Here is an 18,773-nt window from a genome sequence, read left to right on the forward strand (position 1 = left end):
ACCAGGGCGCCACAGTTACTCACTGCATACATCATTGTATTTTTAAAATGTACTTAATGAACATTTTTTTCTTTTCTACTAACTACTTCATTGCCTTAAATGAATGCATTCCAATAGAATTTGTAACAAATGACCACTTTGTGTTTGCATTAATGCCAAACACGTTTAACAAATTTTTAACAAGGAACCCTGGCAAAATGCCAAACTCCTAGAGGGACACTGAAAGAATGCTATAAATTTAAACTGGATTTTACCTTTTCACTCGGCTCAGCAAGTGTCTTAGGTGTCTCACTATCTCAAGCTTGCCGCATTTCTATTTTATGTCAGATAAGTTGAACATTTTCATTACTTTTATGACTTGGGTTATGCCTATTTCCACAGGACTTGAGAAATAATATGAAGCAACTTAGAAGTCGATCTTTATTTCTGCAAAACTCTTCACATACATATAGGTCAGTAGATACACATATACATATGTATCAAAATGCTTTGTGTTTAGGGCTGGGGATTTAGCTCAGTGGTTCGGTGATCTGCCTTGCAAGGGCAAGGACCCGAGTTCAATCCCCAGTACAAATAAAACAAACAAACAAAATGCTGTGTGTTTGAAAGAATGCAGTGAGCCAGTTATGTACAAAACCAATCAGAGCAAGGTTCTCAGTTGGGGTGGTTGTGCGCTCTCCTGAGTGTTTGGGAACCTCTTTTGGGTCATTTGGATCATCATGACTGGGAAGGGGCAGTGCTGCTGGCATCTCAGTGCAGAATATGGGGTAAACATCCTGCATTACACAAGCCAGCCCCCTCCCCGGCATACATGTGTCTGTAGGGTGAGATCGCAAGGCTCTACTAGCAGACGCAGGTTAAAGGAGGTATACTTTTAAGAACTAATTACAACCAACTTAGCCATTGTTTTAAAAATGAAGAATGCCTAACACTGGTGTTAAGTGGCAGATTTTTGAATTTTTGTTTCTGCTGCTTTCTGCCCTTGAAAAGGGAAGAGCTCAGTAGTCTATAGCATCTTGGCTCAAAATGTAGACCGAGGTGCTGGGGCTTACTGCTGTCACGGAATCTGCGCGACCACCAGACACATTCTGTGCTTCTAAGGGAGAGCCCTGGCTGGGCGGGGAACGGTCTCAGGCTGGGGTGTTGGGAGCCAGGGTGCTGCATGTCCACAAGATAGTGTTGGCTGGTTTCATGGAACTGCCCTTATACTTCAGTAGCTCTGAAATTGTTATAATGTGTAGTCCTAAGTATTGGTTCCATTGCTGTATCTTGGTATGAAAATAAGTCATTCGTAAAAACGAAATTTATGTTTTCAGTTTCGTTTTGTTTTTGTGGTCAGTCCTGAGGAATGAACCCAGAGCCTTCCCAGGGAGCTACTTCCCCCTTCCCCTGCCCCTTTTTAACATCTTATTCTGAGACTCAGAGTTGCTAAAGTTGAGCCAGGCTGGGCTCAAACTTTCCATCTTCCTGCCTCAGCCTCCCAGACTGCTGGAATGACAGGATGAGAATGTTCTTAAAAGAAAAATGCTCAAGTGTCATGGAGGGATTAAAAAACTTGAAAGGTGAGGCACAAAAGACTAAGATTTAAGAAATCCTGGCCTTCTGTTAAAGGGAAGTGGGGTCTGAGAGAAGACATAGGAGTGCAGAGGAGGCCGAGAAAGGTGGAGGAGGTGACCGGAAACATTGAGTTTCCCTAAATTCGGCTTCCTTGCCTGTTAACCAACCAGGTCAGTACCATGTTGCTACCAAGCTTGTTTGCAATAATTCAGGCAGAAACAGAGAATGCATTGGCGGACAGCATGCACCCAACATGAGCTATTAATACTTCTGACCACAACAATAATGACAAAAATAAATCGTGAGGAGACAGGGTGTGCTGCCACTTCGTGTACCTATCTCATATCAGTGGGGATCCCTGCGTTTAAAATATGGGTGAGTTTAATCCAGCCGTGGAAGGGGAAGATGAAGTAGAGTCGCATGGTTGCCTCCCCCCAGCCAGCTCTGTCATCCTAACAGCAGTTTGCAATTCTGAGCACAGGGCTGGCCCGGCCCACCCCAGCCCTCCCTGGCCCCACCTGAAGTGTTACATTTTATTGCCCTGTGGAGCCCCTGTGGAGCTGCAGGAGGCCGCTCTCGAGGTAAAATGTAGCTCTCCACTCATATTTTTGAATTATGGCTTCAAGGTGGTTGCTCCTATCAAGAAAATTAAATGATTTAGCATAATCTGTTGCCACTTTGATCACAACAATAATAAATAAATCTTCATGAGGAAAACGAGAAACCCATCCTACCCTGTTTTAAAAGATGTTTAAGTAATAAGGCAGATGTAGTTATAGATTTTTTTTTCCTGAGCAAAAGTGACTTTCGGCCTTTCCTGTGAGCACAGTTGCTTGGCTGAGCCGTTCTGCAGGATGCCAATGCGCTGAGGAGCGCTTTCCTTGGCCGTGGTTAATTAGTCTATGGGGGGCTCGCCTTTTATGTGGGCACCACGTGCATGACGTTAGGGGCATCTAGCGTGCTGTGAATGGGTGTCTGTCTTTGTACCCGGGGTACACTGCACACATTTGGAAAGCACATGGGCCATAATGGACATTAACCCAGACGTCAGAAATAGCCTGCATTTTACTACTGTTATTAAACAGTTTCCCCTTTAACCCCTCCGTGTTTACCAAAGACCCCTTTCTCCCAGCCTGTTTCTGCAAATCACTACTGAAAGGGCAGGGGAAGAAAGCCATAATCGGGCAGGTGTCTTTATTCCAGAGAAAAACGGGCTGAAGGAATATTTGTGAGACATCACACGTTTACGGCCTGCTCTCCCAGGGGTGCTTGTCCTGGGGCAGAACCTCCCTGTGGAGCTCCGCTCACCACCCGCTCCCTCACCCCACCCTGGGCCAGGGCAGCCAGCTTCCCAGGACTTTTCTCCACACATGAAATAGCTTTACATTGTAGTAGGATGCTAGTTATTGCTTCTTCAGTTTAAAATAGCCCAAAAGTGCCTCCCCATATGTAATCAGCTTTTTTCCCTGAAAAGTTATGAACATCTTTCCCTATGAAAAGAAAATCCTATCATAATTATCATCAGTCCCTCGATAAAATTTAAGCGTGCTTTTCACAGCTCCTCCTTGTTCCTTTCCTTACAGGCACAAATTTTAAAATCTTCATTCAGGTATTGATTTGTGTGTTTGCTCGTGGCCTCTCTACCCTAGGGCATGCAGGCTCTCTGAGGGTGTGGATCTTGCCCGTCCTTGTCACTGGAGTGTCCCTGGCACCAAGCACATTGCCCGACACAGAGAGGCGCCAGCTTCCTTTTCTACTGCTGCGTAACAAATTACTGCCAGTTTAGTGGACGAAAACAGCATCCATTTGCTAGTCCACAGTGCTGTATGTAGATCAGAAGTCCAGATGGGCTCAACTGGGTTCTCTGCTGAGGGTCTCAGAAAGGCCAAATCAAGGCAGAGCTGGACTCTGACAGGAAGGTGTGAGGAGACACGCACTTCTGAGCCCACTCAGTTATCGATCGGCAGGTTGCCCTTTCTTGTGGCTGTAGAACTGAGGTTGCCGTCTCATTGCCGACGGTCATCTGGTGGTCATCCTGGCACCCTACAGGAATCTCATAGGCCCTCGCCCCACGGCTCCCTCCATCTCAGCACAGTGAGACTTACGTGGTTCACGACGTGTGAACTTAGGCTTCACAATGTACTGACTTGCTTTGGATGGAGTAGAAGGAATGTCTCTGCTAATAAAGGATGTCGTTCATTCTCAGGCTTGCTCGGATCCTCTCCTTTCAGCTTAGTTTAAAGTCAACTCTTGGTAGCCTTTGCTACCTATATAAAACAATATAATCACTGTCTCATATGCTTTTGGTCCCAGGGCCAGGGATGAGGGCAGGAAATCTTGTGTGGGGAGATGCTTGGGAAATGTCAGGGTCTGTCTATGCTCATCACTCTAATAACTATAGAAAAATGAGCAGATCCTCCTGCAAAGCACAAGGGGACAAGAGTGGCCTGCTGCTACCCCCATGGAGCTTACAGTCCACCTAGACCAGTGATGGCGAACCTTTTAGACACTGTGTGCCCATGCAGCAACCCAAAACCCACTTACTTATCGCAAAGTGCCAACACTGCAATTAAACCTGAATACTGTTTTAGTTTAGAAAAATCAACTGTTATTTGATGCTCAGCTATTGGGGCAGTTTTGGCCACTTGCCAGTAGAGAGGGCTCTGTGCGCCCACTGTGGCCCATGTGTCACAGGCTCACCGCCACTGACCTAGACCATGGTTGTTCAATGAAAATAGAATGAAATGGGCAGAATTAATGGCGATGTTTATTTTGTTTTATTCAGTATATCCCAAAAGTCATTTTGACATGAACTCATTAAAAACTTGGTACCAAGATAGTTTCCTTTTTTTTTTTTTTTTTTCGTATTAAGTCTTGAAAATCTGATCTCACATGACACATCTCAGTTTGGACTAGCCACATTTCCAGTGCTCCTTGGCCACACGTGGCCAGCGGCTGCCACATCCTATAGTGTGTGTGAGAGACTTCCTGGGCAGACACAACGCCCAAGCTGAGACTGAAGAGTAGGTAGGGATCTGTCCAGTCAACACTTGGTAGGGGTGCATGTCAGACAGACGGGCATGTTTGTTGAGAAGGGAGAAAGCAAGCTTCAGCACCGCAGAAAGCCAGTTTCACATAGATGGAATAGAAGCGCAGAAGGTCAGGGCTAAGAGTGGAGCTAGAGAGGCCTGAGGGCTCCTCAACAGCATGGCCAGAAGCCTGTGGGACCTCCATCCTGAGAACCGCAGGATGCTGTGTAAAGGGGCTATAAACAGGGGTTATAAAGCTTCACTGAGGAATGTTTGCATGGAATAGCCGTCACCATGGAAACAGAGCTGTTTAAGAAAGCATAGAGTTGGGTGGTGTAAGAGAAGATGCTGGAGGGGGTTAGGGCCGCTAGCTGTGACCATCCAGGAGAAGGAGCACTGGTCAGGGATTATGTCACAGTGGGTGGCAGCCCAGATTGCCTCATTGCTGGAAACCAGAACTCCTTTTTTGCTCTTTAAAAAGCATATTGTTGTTTGCCCCTCAACAAGAGATCATCTGCATTTCTAACTGGTGGCAAAGTCGTTGGAGCCCCCACCCCCAGCCCAACCCATTTTGACCTCTTAATGACTGGATTGTTTGATTCAAGGAGTGGCAACACTTCTTGAAAGTTCCCTCCACTGCAGCATAAACCTTACCCAAAAGCAGTGTGCTGTAATTGTGAGGCACTGTGTTCTGCTTTGTGACCTGTTACCCAGCTGGAAACCTTTCTCACAACTGAATAAATGATTGTTCTTTGCTACTTTATCTTGGAAAAACATCAAGGACATAGGACATTCACTGTAATTATTTTTCACTCATTTCCCCATCTGTAAAAAAATGACCTGAGTGTTTTAATACTACGTTGGGTTTCCCTTTACCGTTTAATCGTGTGGCCTTTTAATATACTGGTCAGCCCTTTAAAAAGATGATTAAGAAATGCTTAGTGCGCAAAAGAATTAGAGCTATGCACAGCTCATGAAACAGAAAGCGTGCTCTGACTTACAATTTTCATACAGTTTTCAGAGATTTTATGTGCCAGAATGAGTAATATGATCTGCTCTAGGAACTCCCTAACTTTCTGGCTCTGCAAAAGTCATTTTTTGCCCCTATTCAAGTTTCTTAACCAGAAGGGTTACACTGAACGCCTCAGAGTATGAATTAGCAGAGTTCATCCAAGCCACATATTTCATTTGCCCTGCTTAATGATAGCTTGAAATAGCTGCCTACCTGTGCAGACGCTGGGACCTTTAGCACTCTCATTAGTCAGTGTGAGCAGAGCAATACTGTGTATTAACCACCGAATCAGATGGCTCCCGCCATGTGGGTGTGTGTGTGTGTGTGAGTGAGTGAGATGTTTCCCCTCCCTGTCATAGTCCCCAGTTAGCTGCACTATGGTCATGGCCATGTGCAAAGAACCTCCCAAGCGCTCGGAGGCCCTGTGTGACGAAGGACAGCAGCTAAGCATCGTAGAGAAGGAAGCCACTGCTGAAAGGGCGGTGTGGATGGTCCCCTCTTCTCACCCACCTCACGGTTTCTTCCCACCCGGGGCCCTACACTGGGCTAGTGAGAAAGCCTGGGCACTTGTGCATACCTGTTCCCTGGGACATGGGGTGTGGCCACTGTCCTTAGGTTTGGCCTGACGCACACGCACAGCCATTGGATGTGGGCATGAAAGCCGACTTTGTTTCAATCTGCTCTAATGGAGATTCTTATTAAAGTTTTTACTGTGGCACAGCATGCATAGCATAAAGTTTGCCATTCTGACTGTTTTAAGAATGCATTTCAGTTGCACTGGGTACCTTCACAAGTTCCCGACATCATCACCATTATTCGTCTCTGGAATCGTCATCCCTTCAAACAGAAATTCTGTATCCACTGACAAGTAACTCCCCTCCTCCTCCTCCTCCTCCTTGCCGTTGAATCACGTATTATTTGTCTTTTTTGGTCTTGTTTACTGGAGTCAGCACGATGTCCTCAAGAGCTATCCACAGTGCAGCATGTGCCGGAGCTTCATTTCTTTTTAATGGCCAAATAATACTCCCTTGTGTGTATACATCACGTTTATTTATCTGTTGATGGATACTGTTGGCTACTGTGAATAACTGATTATTGAATAATTAAATAATGATCGTGAGTAATCAAATATCCGTGTACAAATATCTGACTGAATGCTTGTTTTCAGTTTGGGGCATATACCAGTGAGTGGAATTGCTGGCTGCGATGTTCTTTTGAATTGTTGCTCTTAGATTATTTATTAAGGAATCTTGAGGTTTCTGGTGTCTTGAGTATCTTTAAATCTCTAATCTCTGTGGATCAAGTTATAGAAGTATGAATCCATAGTCACTGTAGAAAAAAACGTGGGGAGAAAATTTGCCACATAGCTTGTTCGGATAATCCCTGAAATATTTTCGTATACTCCCCTCCCATTTCCGTTTACACATTAAGAGCCGTATGTGCACAAGAGTGACACAGTTTGAAAGAGGCCTGTTCTCGGATGCATTTGTAGGACGTCATGAATTTTCTGTTCCCTTTGTCTTTTCTCTACGCTCCCTCCCCTTTGCCTCCTCCCTGCTCCCACCCAACCCCAACCGGAGAGAGTGGTAGAAAGGCCCCTGCAGGGCAGTTTCAGCAGGGTTATCAGACACTGCTGCCACTTTCTTTCCCTGCTAAATCGTATGCTTTCTTGTTGCAGCTGTCAGAAGGGCTCAATAGAGGGGAAACACAGCTCTGCGGCAGTACTCTGATAATCTGTTGCAGCGCGGCTCACGTCACTGTCTACCAACCCCAGGAGCAGCTCGGCAGGACCGAAGGGGAGTTTTCACTTTCATTACCGACCTTGCTTCTGTCCTACTTCATATTCCTTCATCATATCATGTCGTTTCTTGTGGACTTGGATATATTGGAAAGGAAGAATGCAGAGGAGGCGGAAAAAAAAATGGCGCATCCTCCATTTTCTCGTGAGATTTTGGGCACTTAGAATGTGTCCAACTATTCTGAATGTCATTATTTGATAACATTTTATTTCTGTTACTTAAACCTCACTGGATACGTTGCACCTCCATGGGATTTGAATATGGATTCGGCTTCTGTTGGACAACTAGCTTCATCTCCCCCTTCCTGCTGGTTCAGTCTCACGTGGTCATTCCTGGTGCATTAGATTATTGAACAGTGTGAATTTGCTGTGAGTGGGCGGTGTTGGCTGTGTTTGTGTATCATGATGCGATGTGTGAAACCTCTGACAAGGAACCAAAACCCCAAAACTTGCAAGCCTTTACCCTCCTCTATTTCTTTCATGTGCTCTTTGAAGAACCACATTTTGATGGTGTAACCAATAGTTACCTCTGGGCCAGGTTGGAAATGAAATCAATTTTTTAAACCACTAATACTTGCCAAGAAATCGCCTTATGAGAACATGGTGTGTGTCTCTGACAATGCATGGCACATCTAAATTGGTCGTTCATAATTTTATCTCCCTGCTTATGTACTGGAGAGTGGCAAGAGCCCGAGGCATCTACATATCCCTGTGTGTCCCTGTGCCTGGTGGCTGGGGTGTGGCGGACCCTTGGGCTCTTACCATTCCCGTGCAGGTGGGGGTCTCCATGAAGAAGCCAGGGCTCATTCACATTTCCAGATCCAAATGCTGTGCGAACAGTGTTCGCTTAGATCATCCGTAAATGAAGGATCAGTTCTCTTTTTTTTTTTTTTAAGTATGTTTCCAACATGGATTCCAAAGCATTTTCAGCATCAAACATGAAAACATTGATGAATGAGGAACAATCACAAAAGCTGTGTATCTGTATATAGCTCCATACAACATGTCTGTGGATAATGAGTCGTTATTTAAAGCACATGCCAGGGAAAGAGACCAAATTTCCAGGTCTTTTATATACAGTGACATGGTTCTAAGGAGACTTAAACTCCTACCACTTCCTCTGAATAATTAAAAATATTAAAGTCATTATAATTTCATAAAAGTCATGATTGAGTCTGGCAAACATGTGCAACCCTTGTATTGATCCATTCTCTCGTCCGTGGAAGGAGCCCTTCCACGTGTATGCAAGTGGGAGATAAAACCTGCATTTTTAAAGGACAAACAGTGAATTTAAGCATGAGTGGCCTTAATAAATATAGTTGTCTTTCTTTGCTGCTGTGGAAAAGATTCTAAACAAATGTTCCTGAAGCCTTGCATTGAATTTAGTCATTATTATTACTTTTTTAAATGTTGGTGCAATTAACTCTGGGCCTCTCCAGTGAGCCATAGAGATATTTAAAAGACAAACACCTTATTGGCTGGGAAGATGAACCTGTCTCAGAAGTGCGCCACTCGTTCGTGGCGCGCACAACTCATATAGTAAAGCAAGTTTCTTGCTTGCAGCTTCGTTCTTATTGTCAGTGAATATACGGAATTACACAAAACTTACATGTTGCGTAAACAATCCAAATACATTCACGTTTTAAAAGTTTGTCCTTTAATTATCAAAGGGGTGTAGGTCTCGGTTGGAGAAGTGAGCAGAGTTCCTTGCGAGGCGAATTCCTACATTCTGACGCAGCGTCACACTGGAAACCCAGGCCGCAGATGCATCCCCAGTTTGTCCTCACTGCCTCCGGCAGCCAGGCCCTGACCTGAACTCTGCAACTGAATACTTGAAATAGGAATTAGGAAATCCAGTAGCAAAAATAGGGTCATCGAAATAGAAAAATAAAGAAACAAACAAACCATGTGTGTTAGCTATTTCTATGTAATGTGCCAATTTTGTCACCAGTATTGCTTTGGGGACTGTTTTCTGCTCCACTTTTGTTGGTTTCAAGTATTATTGATCTTCCCTTTATGCAACCATATCATTTAGTCCCTAAAAATTGAATTCTATTGCATACAGCATCTTTTTCTCTTTTATGTAATATTCTCTGATGTTTGGAAGTTACCAAAACATCCCTTTTCACTCATGAAAAATAGTCTCTGGGTTTACAACAAACACTGTGATGTTGGGAAAGTATCTTCTTTGTGCAAACTTTAGCAAATTCCCTTCTGATTATAATGCAGTTGAAAAGCGTTTGGGCTAACATTTAGGAGAAGTTCGTCCAAGTCTTACTATGTGCAAAGCAGGCTTGTACTTTATACCCCATTTGATTTATATGTACAGTCTCAATTTTGTATTTAATGATTTTTGTGTATTCGGTATGCACGTCAACAGCGTGTCAACTTCCGTTTGAAAGTGGGTTTTACTTTTTAAACAGTGTTTATGATGAGACCTCACATGTGTTGACGTAAAGCTCTTTCTGCGATGTTCTTGTGTAGAGTGGCATTTGAATGCTGCCAGGGCTCGGCGTGTCTACTTTCCGGAGACCCTCGTTTGATAGTGCTTCTTGTAATATTTCCTCAAGTGAGTGGCATGTGGGTTGTGATATTGATCATGTGATTACGGACATCAATATGAAAAAAATAAATAAAATTAAGGAACCCTCGAAACTACCAGTGGGCATGTATTAGCCAGTTATTGTAACCTTGTGTCCAGTAGAAGTACAGTGTACAAGGTATGTACAGTTCATAAATTTGTTACCATGTGTATGAAGAGTACTTTGTGCTGATCACCTTATTTATATTCATCAAATAAACCTTGTTTCTTTCTGAAGTGAGTTCATTCCATCTCCAATAAATGCTTCAATCCTGGCGGTTTTAAATATTTTGGGGGCTACCGGTGCCCATTTGAAGAACCCAATAGACTTGAAAATGGAAAAACAATGGGAGTTTCCGAGCCACTTAACCGGACACACTTAACTCTGTGTATGACTAGATGTAGAGGCTCACATCAAGAAGTGAAGTCATTGTCAGTAGCTCCCTTCTTCCTTGTGTGTTTCTCTTCCCTTTTGTGCCCCGGTTTCCTTGCTCCCCCTGCCCTGATCTTCCTCTGTCTTTTTCCATCTTCACTTCTCCCTCCCTCCCTTCTTCCTTCTCTCCTATTCTTGCTTCCCTCTTTCCCCTCTACTTTCCCTTGCTCTTTTCTCCGCACCTCCCATTGGAACGGCTTTGGCCTCTGCTGAGCTCTCTACACTGAGTGCCAGAGGTGTCCCTGAATAGCTCTGAGTATTTATTTAAAAGTACAGGTACTCTCTCTCCAAGCATCCACATCTGTCTCCTCCAAGGACCTTTACTGTGTCTTTTTAGATGGTGCATCTGATTATCTTTCAAGGGAGTTTGCAAGTTGTGAGGTCACATGATGGACAGCTTTGCTGGCTATGGAAATGCAGTTTCCAATGGGTAAATACAATTTCTCTTACAAGAAAACTGAGCAGGACAAATAATAGCTAGCCCAGCCACCAGCTGGATGCCCACACAGTCAGTCCTCTATGCAAGGACTGCCTGCCTTTCAGTCTGCCCTTGGATCCCAGAGGATGCTCTCTTGGCTGGGACTGTTAGGAAATAGTTTCTAAAAGTTTGGATTATAGGCCTCAGAAGGAATTTCCAAATCTGACTAGGATTGAAAGCAATGAGTGACTGCTAGGAACTATGTGATGTGTCATGCAGTCTAACATCCTTGTCTCATCAGACGAGAGACTGAGTTCCAGACAGAAGTCAATGATCAGATACACATGGTAAGTTCAGCTGGAAACAGGGCTGCCTCTCTGAAGGCTCTCCAGGAAGGAGTGGGAGGGACAAATATCTCCTTCCAGTTGGCCCTGGACAACACTAGGGAAATATCATTTGATTTCAGTACCTATGGGTAAATGGTTTAAATTCCTTCACATTCAGGTATATTTGGGAGACCTAAAACGTTGTTTATCGTTTTGACTCTCTTGCTTTTTTGTAGAAAGAACGTTGGTTAGACAAGAACTTTTGACCTCACAGAGCTTCCCAAAGCAGCTGGCTCACATTCGGGCCTGGTTTTATAAATGCAGCAGGCCAGATGGAGCCTCTGCTACTGACAAGCCAGGCTCCTTGGTAAGAGAGGCAGCAGCCCACACACTGCTGGGCTAAGACCACAGGCTAATCCTACTTCAGCTCCACTGAGGCTTGCGATTCTAATGATGACGTACGCAAGGTTGTGACCTCCAAGTCTTCCTTGGTCACTTCTAGTATCTTCAAACTGCTATTACAAAAGGACTGAGACGCGCTCTAATTATCAGAGTTGCTGATCCACAGTAGCAGGGTAGGAACCGTGCTGATCATAAGTAAACATGGAGGATAAATAATTGAGCGTTACTGAATGTTTGCCAGGAACCAGACCACGATGCTAAGGATTCATCTGCATCGTCTCTCCATTCCTGACAACAGGCCAGTGAGGTAAGTACTGTCATGATCAGCATTTTACAGTGAAAGAAGCAGAAATGCAGAGGTGCCCAGGAGTGGCCTGTAGTTACCGAGCGCTCGTTTGGTATCAGTGTCGTGCTTGCCACTGTGCTTCCAAGAACTCATTTATCCGCACAGTCCTCCCAGGAGGCAGGTGCAGCCACTACGCCCACTTTACAGACAAGCGAGAGGAAACTCAGTGAGCTGGCCTGCCTCGTCGGGGGCCCCAGGCTGGCGAGGCCCTTTCCTTAGGGGATGCATTGAGCCCCAGGTCCAATAGGAGAGACATGGGAGGCTGGGATCCAGATCCCGCTTGTGAGCAGGCAGCAGTGCCTCCGTGTTGCATTTGATCCCTGTCATAGCCACAAGGCTGCTTCATCTCTCCCTGCATACTTTACTGACTTTACAGGACCATGGACTACGACTACGCGATAAAGCTGTGGATCCCAGCGGAAATGGAGCCCGAAGTGAAAAGTGAACCGGCCAACACAGAGCGCAGGTTGATTGTCCATTTCCTGAAATGCTTGAGACTAAAAACATTTCAGATGTTGGACTTTCTGGACTTTGAAATATTAGCATATGTACAATGAGATGTCTTGGGGCTGGGATCCAAGTCTTCACACAGAACTCAATTATGTTTCACGTACACCTGATACAGGTTGGAATTTTCCTCTCACGTCATCATGGCTTTACTCAACATGTGTCAGACTTTGGTGTATTTTAGAGTTGGGATTTTCAGATCAGGAATGTTCAACCTGTGCATTGGATTTAACCCTGCTACCCATGGACCTCTCTCTTTTCTTCTAAGTCCTCAGTTCCTGGGCATCGATTCTGCTGACTTCCCAGGCATCCTTGGGCATTCATGGTCATCCTTGGGGTTTGCGGTAGAGCACCTGACAACAGGACACTGAGCATTTACTCTCAGGTAGGAGAAGGCCTTTGGTGCTGTCTCAGGGATGTGGACGGAATGGTACTGGCCACTGGTTCTCAGCTTGAACACCCTTCTCTTGATGTTTGCTCTATCTGAAAATAGTGTGTGGTCTTAAGTAATTTCCAATTAAACACTCACATTTATACTTAAATAATTGTGCTTTAAACGATAATACCACCGTCATAAGTGAGAAAGTAGGACCATTTACTATACATAAATACACATCATCAAATATTAAGAAGTAAAAAATGAAACTAAGAATAGAAATAATTGTAAGATGATGAAAACATAGCTCTGAGCCCAGGGTATTGTCTTTCTTTGTTAAAAAGAGAGACTGGCAAAGGTTAGGGACAGATTTCTAGGACTAAACCCTGGTTCCGAGTTACAGAATCAGAATGATTGAAGCATGATTTGCAAGGGGATATGACCCCTATGCCTCGGAGTGGCTAAACCTGTGTTTGTGTGCTGCCTAAAATTACTTCTAGCCTCCACTTTGATCTCTGAATTTTAGGAAACCCTTCTATAGCAACAGCAACCCATTGATGGATTCTAAAATATAAGTTATTTTTCCATTAGAACAGTCTTATATTTACAAAAAAAAAAAAATCAAGCCTCCAAGAGCATGTGCCTTCCTTCCCATATACATATAATTTCCACTATGATTGAGATCTTAAATAAGGAAGGTGTATTTATCACTAACAAATCACTATCAATACATTATTAACTGAAGTCTGTACTTCATTCAGATTTTCCTTGTTTTACCCTAATATCCTTTTTTCTGTCCCAGGACTTCATCGAAGATTAAACATTGCATTTAATCATCCTGTCTCTTCAGGTTCCTTTTGGCTGTGAGTGGCTCAGACTACCCTTGTTTTTTATGGCCTTGCAGTTTTGGAGAACACTAATCAGGTTTCCTATATATTTTTTTTTTCTCATTGAACTGGTTATGGGTTACTGGAAGGAAAACCAGAGTTTATAAAGGGCCATTCTCGTGACATCATGCCAAGGGCAGTGGGTGCCATCACTGGTGATGATGACTTAATTACTTGGCTGAGGAAGAATTTGCCCACTGATGTTACTCTCCCCTCTTTGTGATGGATTTTTTGAGCATGTAGATAAATGATTGAATCTCTGTCTTGCAATGATCAGGTGTCTGTGTGGATTATTCATGACCCAGAGAAGAAAAATACTGGAAACAGCCCAGTTGCCCATCAACTGGAGACTGGATAAAGATGATGTGGGTTTGTTTTTTTTTTCTAAAATGGAGTACTACTCAGCCATAAAGAATGAGAGACTAGAGACATGTATAGCTAAATGGGCGAGCATTGAGGCCATAGTCTTAAGTGAAATTAATGTCACATATGTGTAAATACCGAATTGTTTCTCTGGTGTGAAAAACTAAAAGTGTAAATAAGAATCAAACTGTATAACTGATATTGTGTAATAGGAAGAAAAGGTCTAAAAGAGTAGAGGAACTGGTAGGGGTAGGGAAAAGGTAAAAGAAAAAATAATGTGAAAAAGAAAAACAGGGAAACAAAGTCTTTGTAAACAGAGAAGGGTGGAAGGAGTGAAGGGAGGGCAGGGGAATGGAGAAAAATAGGAACCAAGATCTGCCACGTAGAGGTACAAGATCCCAATGATGAATGTAACTGTACTGTGTACCTAAAATGTACCAATAAAATTAATAAATATTTTTTTAATTCCAAAAGCATTTTGGACCAAAAATTGTTTAGATCAACAGCTTTATTGTTTAGACAAGTTTTTCTCTTCTCTGTGAAAGGACTTTTGCCTTTTCTGGCTTTGCCTTTCCCTGTTGGGTTACATGAGCCTCCATGGCAGGAAAGATCAGTGTGAGTGGAGTAGCTCCTTTCCCAAATGCAGAATAGAGTCAGTATCATTTAGAAACAGATGTTGTCTATGATGACATTGTGACTCCACTTAGGGAAGACTGGGGAGGGAAAATTTCAGGCCAAAGCCTCCGTGTTCACACAGTGGTGACCTGCTGGCTAAGGGGTCATGGATCTGAATTTAGAGGTGATGAGGAGACATCTGCAGCTTGTGATCAAATGGTTTGGGGTAAATTGATGATGAGCGCACACAATTTTCACACAAGTGAAAGAGGATGATAAGTCAGTGTAGAGAAGTCATAAATGTTGGGAATCTAAGTGAGGGAGGTATGAATGTTTTCATTACTCTTCCAACTTTTCTGTAAGTTTAAAACTATCTCTAATTAATTAAGGGATTTACTTTTTGGGGGCTGGGATTTGAGCCAAGGGTCTTCACACTAAGCTATATTCACAGCCCTTTTTAATTTTTATTTTAAGACAGATCTTGCTATGTAGCTCAGGCTGGGCTCAAACTTGCACTCTGTCTCAGCCTTCCAGAATACTGGGATTACAGGCATGCACCATCCCATCCAGCTCAAAATAAATTAGTTAAATTTAAAAAAAATGACAGCAGTAGTGGTAGGGTTGGAGTCTAGGAGATTGGAGAAGAGTTAGGTACAGTTGCCATTTCTCCATTGTTGTCGCTTCTCTATGACATTGTGCCAGCAGCTTCACTTCAGGGTGTCACCTACCTGACCTCCGAATGTACTTGAAGTCACAATTTCTGCTAGAATCCTGATTGCACCATACACCACAGGCTGATCACTTGTCCTTTCTGGTCTGTTTCTTCATCCTAAAAGTATAATTCAGTCCTAGAGGGTCTTATTTTTATTTTAACAGGGACCAAGTGGGCACATAACATGATGCCAGCCACCCCATAGATCCTGAAGAAATGGAAATGATAACTATTACTGACAGCGATACTGTGAAAAATAAAAACACTTAATGAACTACATGCAATGGTCACTGCAGACTCTCGGCCATTCTCTCACAAGAGCTGCCACTGAGCTGGTCTTGTTCAGATCCCTCTTGCCATGTCAGAGTTTTCTCCACCATGTTTAATAACCGGTTTCCAGATCTGGATGTTGGGGGTTGTAAATTTCCCTGGTGACTGTTGCCAATGACAGGGAAGGAAAGATTTGTGTAATTACCCCTTGTACTTCCACAAAACATCTGAACTCGTCAAGAACAAAAATGTTAGACAATAAAATGCCAAGTTTTTTTTTTTTTTTAATGCAGGAGTAATCTGACCAACCAGTATGATAAGAAATGTGTGCCTGGTTAGAAAAACAGAAGCAGGACCAATGTTGGTGTGGAGTATCATCAGAAACATTTAGTTTGGATGTTACTGCTTCCTCTTCCCCACCCAAATGCTACATATTCATGTCATCTGTAAGAATGAAGGCTTTAGAGTGAGCCCTGAGCTGGTTGAGAATTATTATCTTTGCCTGTAACCAAAGTCCATCTTGTCCCTTTCCTAAATTGATTCTGTAGCCTGGTTGCTTGTAAGTGGTGTGTCAGAATATTCAACATCCTTCAAACAAACTAGCTCCACACATCCTATGGAAATATCCCATGACAGAAACTAGAAGATTTGGAAATACAAAGACTCTGTAACTCTACTTGAAAATGCTCTGGTAGGCCTTTTCAAGGTGATGGATTTGGGTCCCAAACTCTTATTCATGATGCTGTGATTTCTAAACACCACAGTTTTCAGTTTATGAAAAAGGAGAAGGAGGTCATTTGTAGGAAAGGTATTCTGTTGCCTTGGGATTCCCTCAAAGTGTTTGTTTGTATTTTTTTTTTTTTTGGAAAGAAGGTAATGGATAAGCTTTTAAATTATCTTTTTTGTAGTATCCATGCCTCTGTGGAAGGTGTGGATCACGTTTTGTGTTCTCTCTCTCTCTCTCTCTCTCTCTTTCTCTCTCTCTCTCTCTCTCTCTCTCTCTCTCTCTCTCTCTCTCTCTCTCTCATCTCTCACATTGAGTTTATTGGTACATTTTAGGTATATAGTTACAGTTACATTCATCATTGGGATCTTATACCTTTACATGACAGGTCTTCATTCTCATTTTTTCCCCTTGTCCCTGCCCTCCCTTCACCCCTTACATTTTGTGTTTCTGAAAGAAGCTGGCCACAGAGTGTAGGACCATAGGGTTGAGGAAAGTTTGAGCAGCCATAGGCCAGAATTGGAATTTCTTAGAGTGAGTGATTCCCCAATATCCTAGACTTCAGAGATCATGAAATCATAGATGTATTTCTCCAAGATCCAGATCTGGCTTCTCAATGAAACTTAATTTCAACAAATCCAAAAGTTTCCACTATGAATTCTTTAAGAGTTAGCCCATAGCAATACATGTGGCTATGTGTAAAATGTGAGTGTCCTCCCACCAAGTTAATGGCATATTGCCTTATTTTCCTTCCTATGACTATAGTTTCACTGAAATCTCACTTTGCCCCAAACAAGTCAAAATTGATTACAGAACAGTCTATTTTAAATCACCAAAGATTCAAGTAGGCAGAAAGGAATAAAAATTTGCTCAAGACAGAGTCTTCTGCAAGATTTAAAAGTAGATTATTATGAAAAGAGATCATTGGAGCATTTTCTCTCATAGACTAATTTTTCTACACAGATGCCCTGGAATTGTGAGCTCAAAGTTTGGATTCATCCTGGTTCACCTGGAAGCCTTCTCTTTTCCCAATGCATGACTTTGGATCATAAAACTTCACCTGCTGTCAGAGGTGTACCCACAAAAGAGCAAAGAGTACGTGACTAGAGAATGATTATGAGCTCAAAGGTGAATAATTGAGTTACAGATTTTGTAATTTGAAAATAGTTAACAGTTCATCTTTTCCCAATCTCAACATCAGGGAAATTGCAAAATGCTCTCTAAAACTTTTTATTGTGCCACAGACTATCTCTAAAGAAAAGAATACATAAGCAGGGCTTCTTTGTAGAACACTTCTTGCCTTATCCACCAAAACTCTTCTCACAGGAAGAATGGATTTAGCACAGCTAGGTAGAATGTATATATATATTCATGCAAGGAACAAGGAGCTGTATTTTATTGTTGTTGTTTTGGTTTGGTTTTTGGCCAAACCAGAACTGTGAAAAAAATCTGATGTTAGCTTGAACATTGGTATTAAACCAATCCTTTCAAATCCAGCCAGGTATAGCCATAGAATTCTTGCTTTAAAAAATCATTTTATGCCTAGGGAATATAACTGGATTTTAATGCAGTGTGGTAGCTAGCCAATCAGTTTGTGCATTTGATTAGAATTCCAGAAGATAATTGCTTCATTCCCAGGTCTGTCTCTGGCTCACCATTTGACCTCAGACTAATTGCTTAATCTCTCTTGGCTTCCAGTGTTCTATTTTGAAAGGGAGAATAATAATAACTTCTAACTACCTATCTCAACTGGGTATTGAGTGGATTAATGGGGTCATGTTTGTAAAGTCCTGGAAAATTCTCGAGAGAAAATGTTCTACCACTTGCTGATTTGGGTTGGGAATGTTTCAGGGATGCATTTTGTGGAGTCATTGTTACTGAGGGATGTTCTCTGCTTCCTTATAACTAAGGAATGGCCCCTTTCCAATGCTAGAACTTTCATCCCTATGAAATCTCTGATCTGTTTTTTGGCCCAATAGTCTAGAACTCCTGCAGTAAACCATTCCTTCCTTCTCTGTCCAAGGAGTACGTGGAACTCTGAGGAAGAAACTATGATTTCATGGCCACAGAGAATTACTCAGAGTGTTTCTGTTTCTGCAATGCATAGACTTCTTACTGGGGATCAAACAGACTTGTGACAAACCCGGTTTCTGCTACCCCAAGCAAATTACTCAACCTTCCTATGCTACCTCTATGCGTGGCAGATGGCAAGCTGTCAGGGAATACTACCCATGTTAATAATGCAGGTGATGATAACTGCAGGTCTTCTTTAGCACCATGAAGGATTATGAGTAACAGTCCTTAGCTAACCAAAAGCCAACTCATCAGAGCTTGTGCTTCACCAGAACCTGGCCATGCACAGTGATCCACTGATAACCTTACTTTGTGGGCACTCTAGATTTAGGAAAATAACAAAT

At 42.8% G+C, this 18,773-nt stretch overlaps 1 protein-coding gene across 16 annotated transcripts in view; it reads left to right on the forward strand.

Annotated features, from left to right (window-relative positions):
• Erc2 (ELKS/RAB6-interacting/CAST family member 2) overlaps positions 1–10,198 on the forward strand; it is a 932,060-nt gene extending 921,862 nt beyond the window's left edge. For 13 of the 16 annotated variants that reach the window (XM_033756865.1, XM_033756864.1, XM_033756866.1 and 10 more), the window contains one exon: positions 7,277–10,198. In XM_033756865.1, coding sequence (XP_033612756.1) covers positions 7,277–7,561 — 285 coding nt within the window. In that variant the 3' untranslated portion in view covers positions 7,562–10,198. The remainder of the gene's footprint in view (positions 1–7,276) is intronic. The other 3 variants (XR_004514630.1, XR_004514631.1, XM_033756878.1) reach the window with 2 other exon arrangements.
• The last annotated feature ends 8,575 nt before the right edge of the window (positions 10,199–18,773 follow it).

Source organism: Fukomys damarensis, unplaced genomic scaffold (assembly GCF_012274545.1).
Source record: "Fukomys damarensis isolate Sample0158 unplaced genomic scaffold, DMR_v1.0_HiC HiC_scaffold_28, whole genome shotgun sequence".
Lineage (NCBI taxonomy): Eukaryota > Metazoa > Chordata > Mammalia > Rodentia > Bathyergidae > Fukomys > Fukomys damarensis.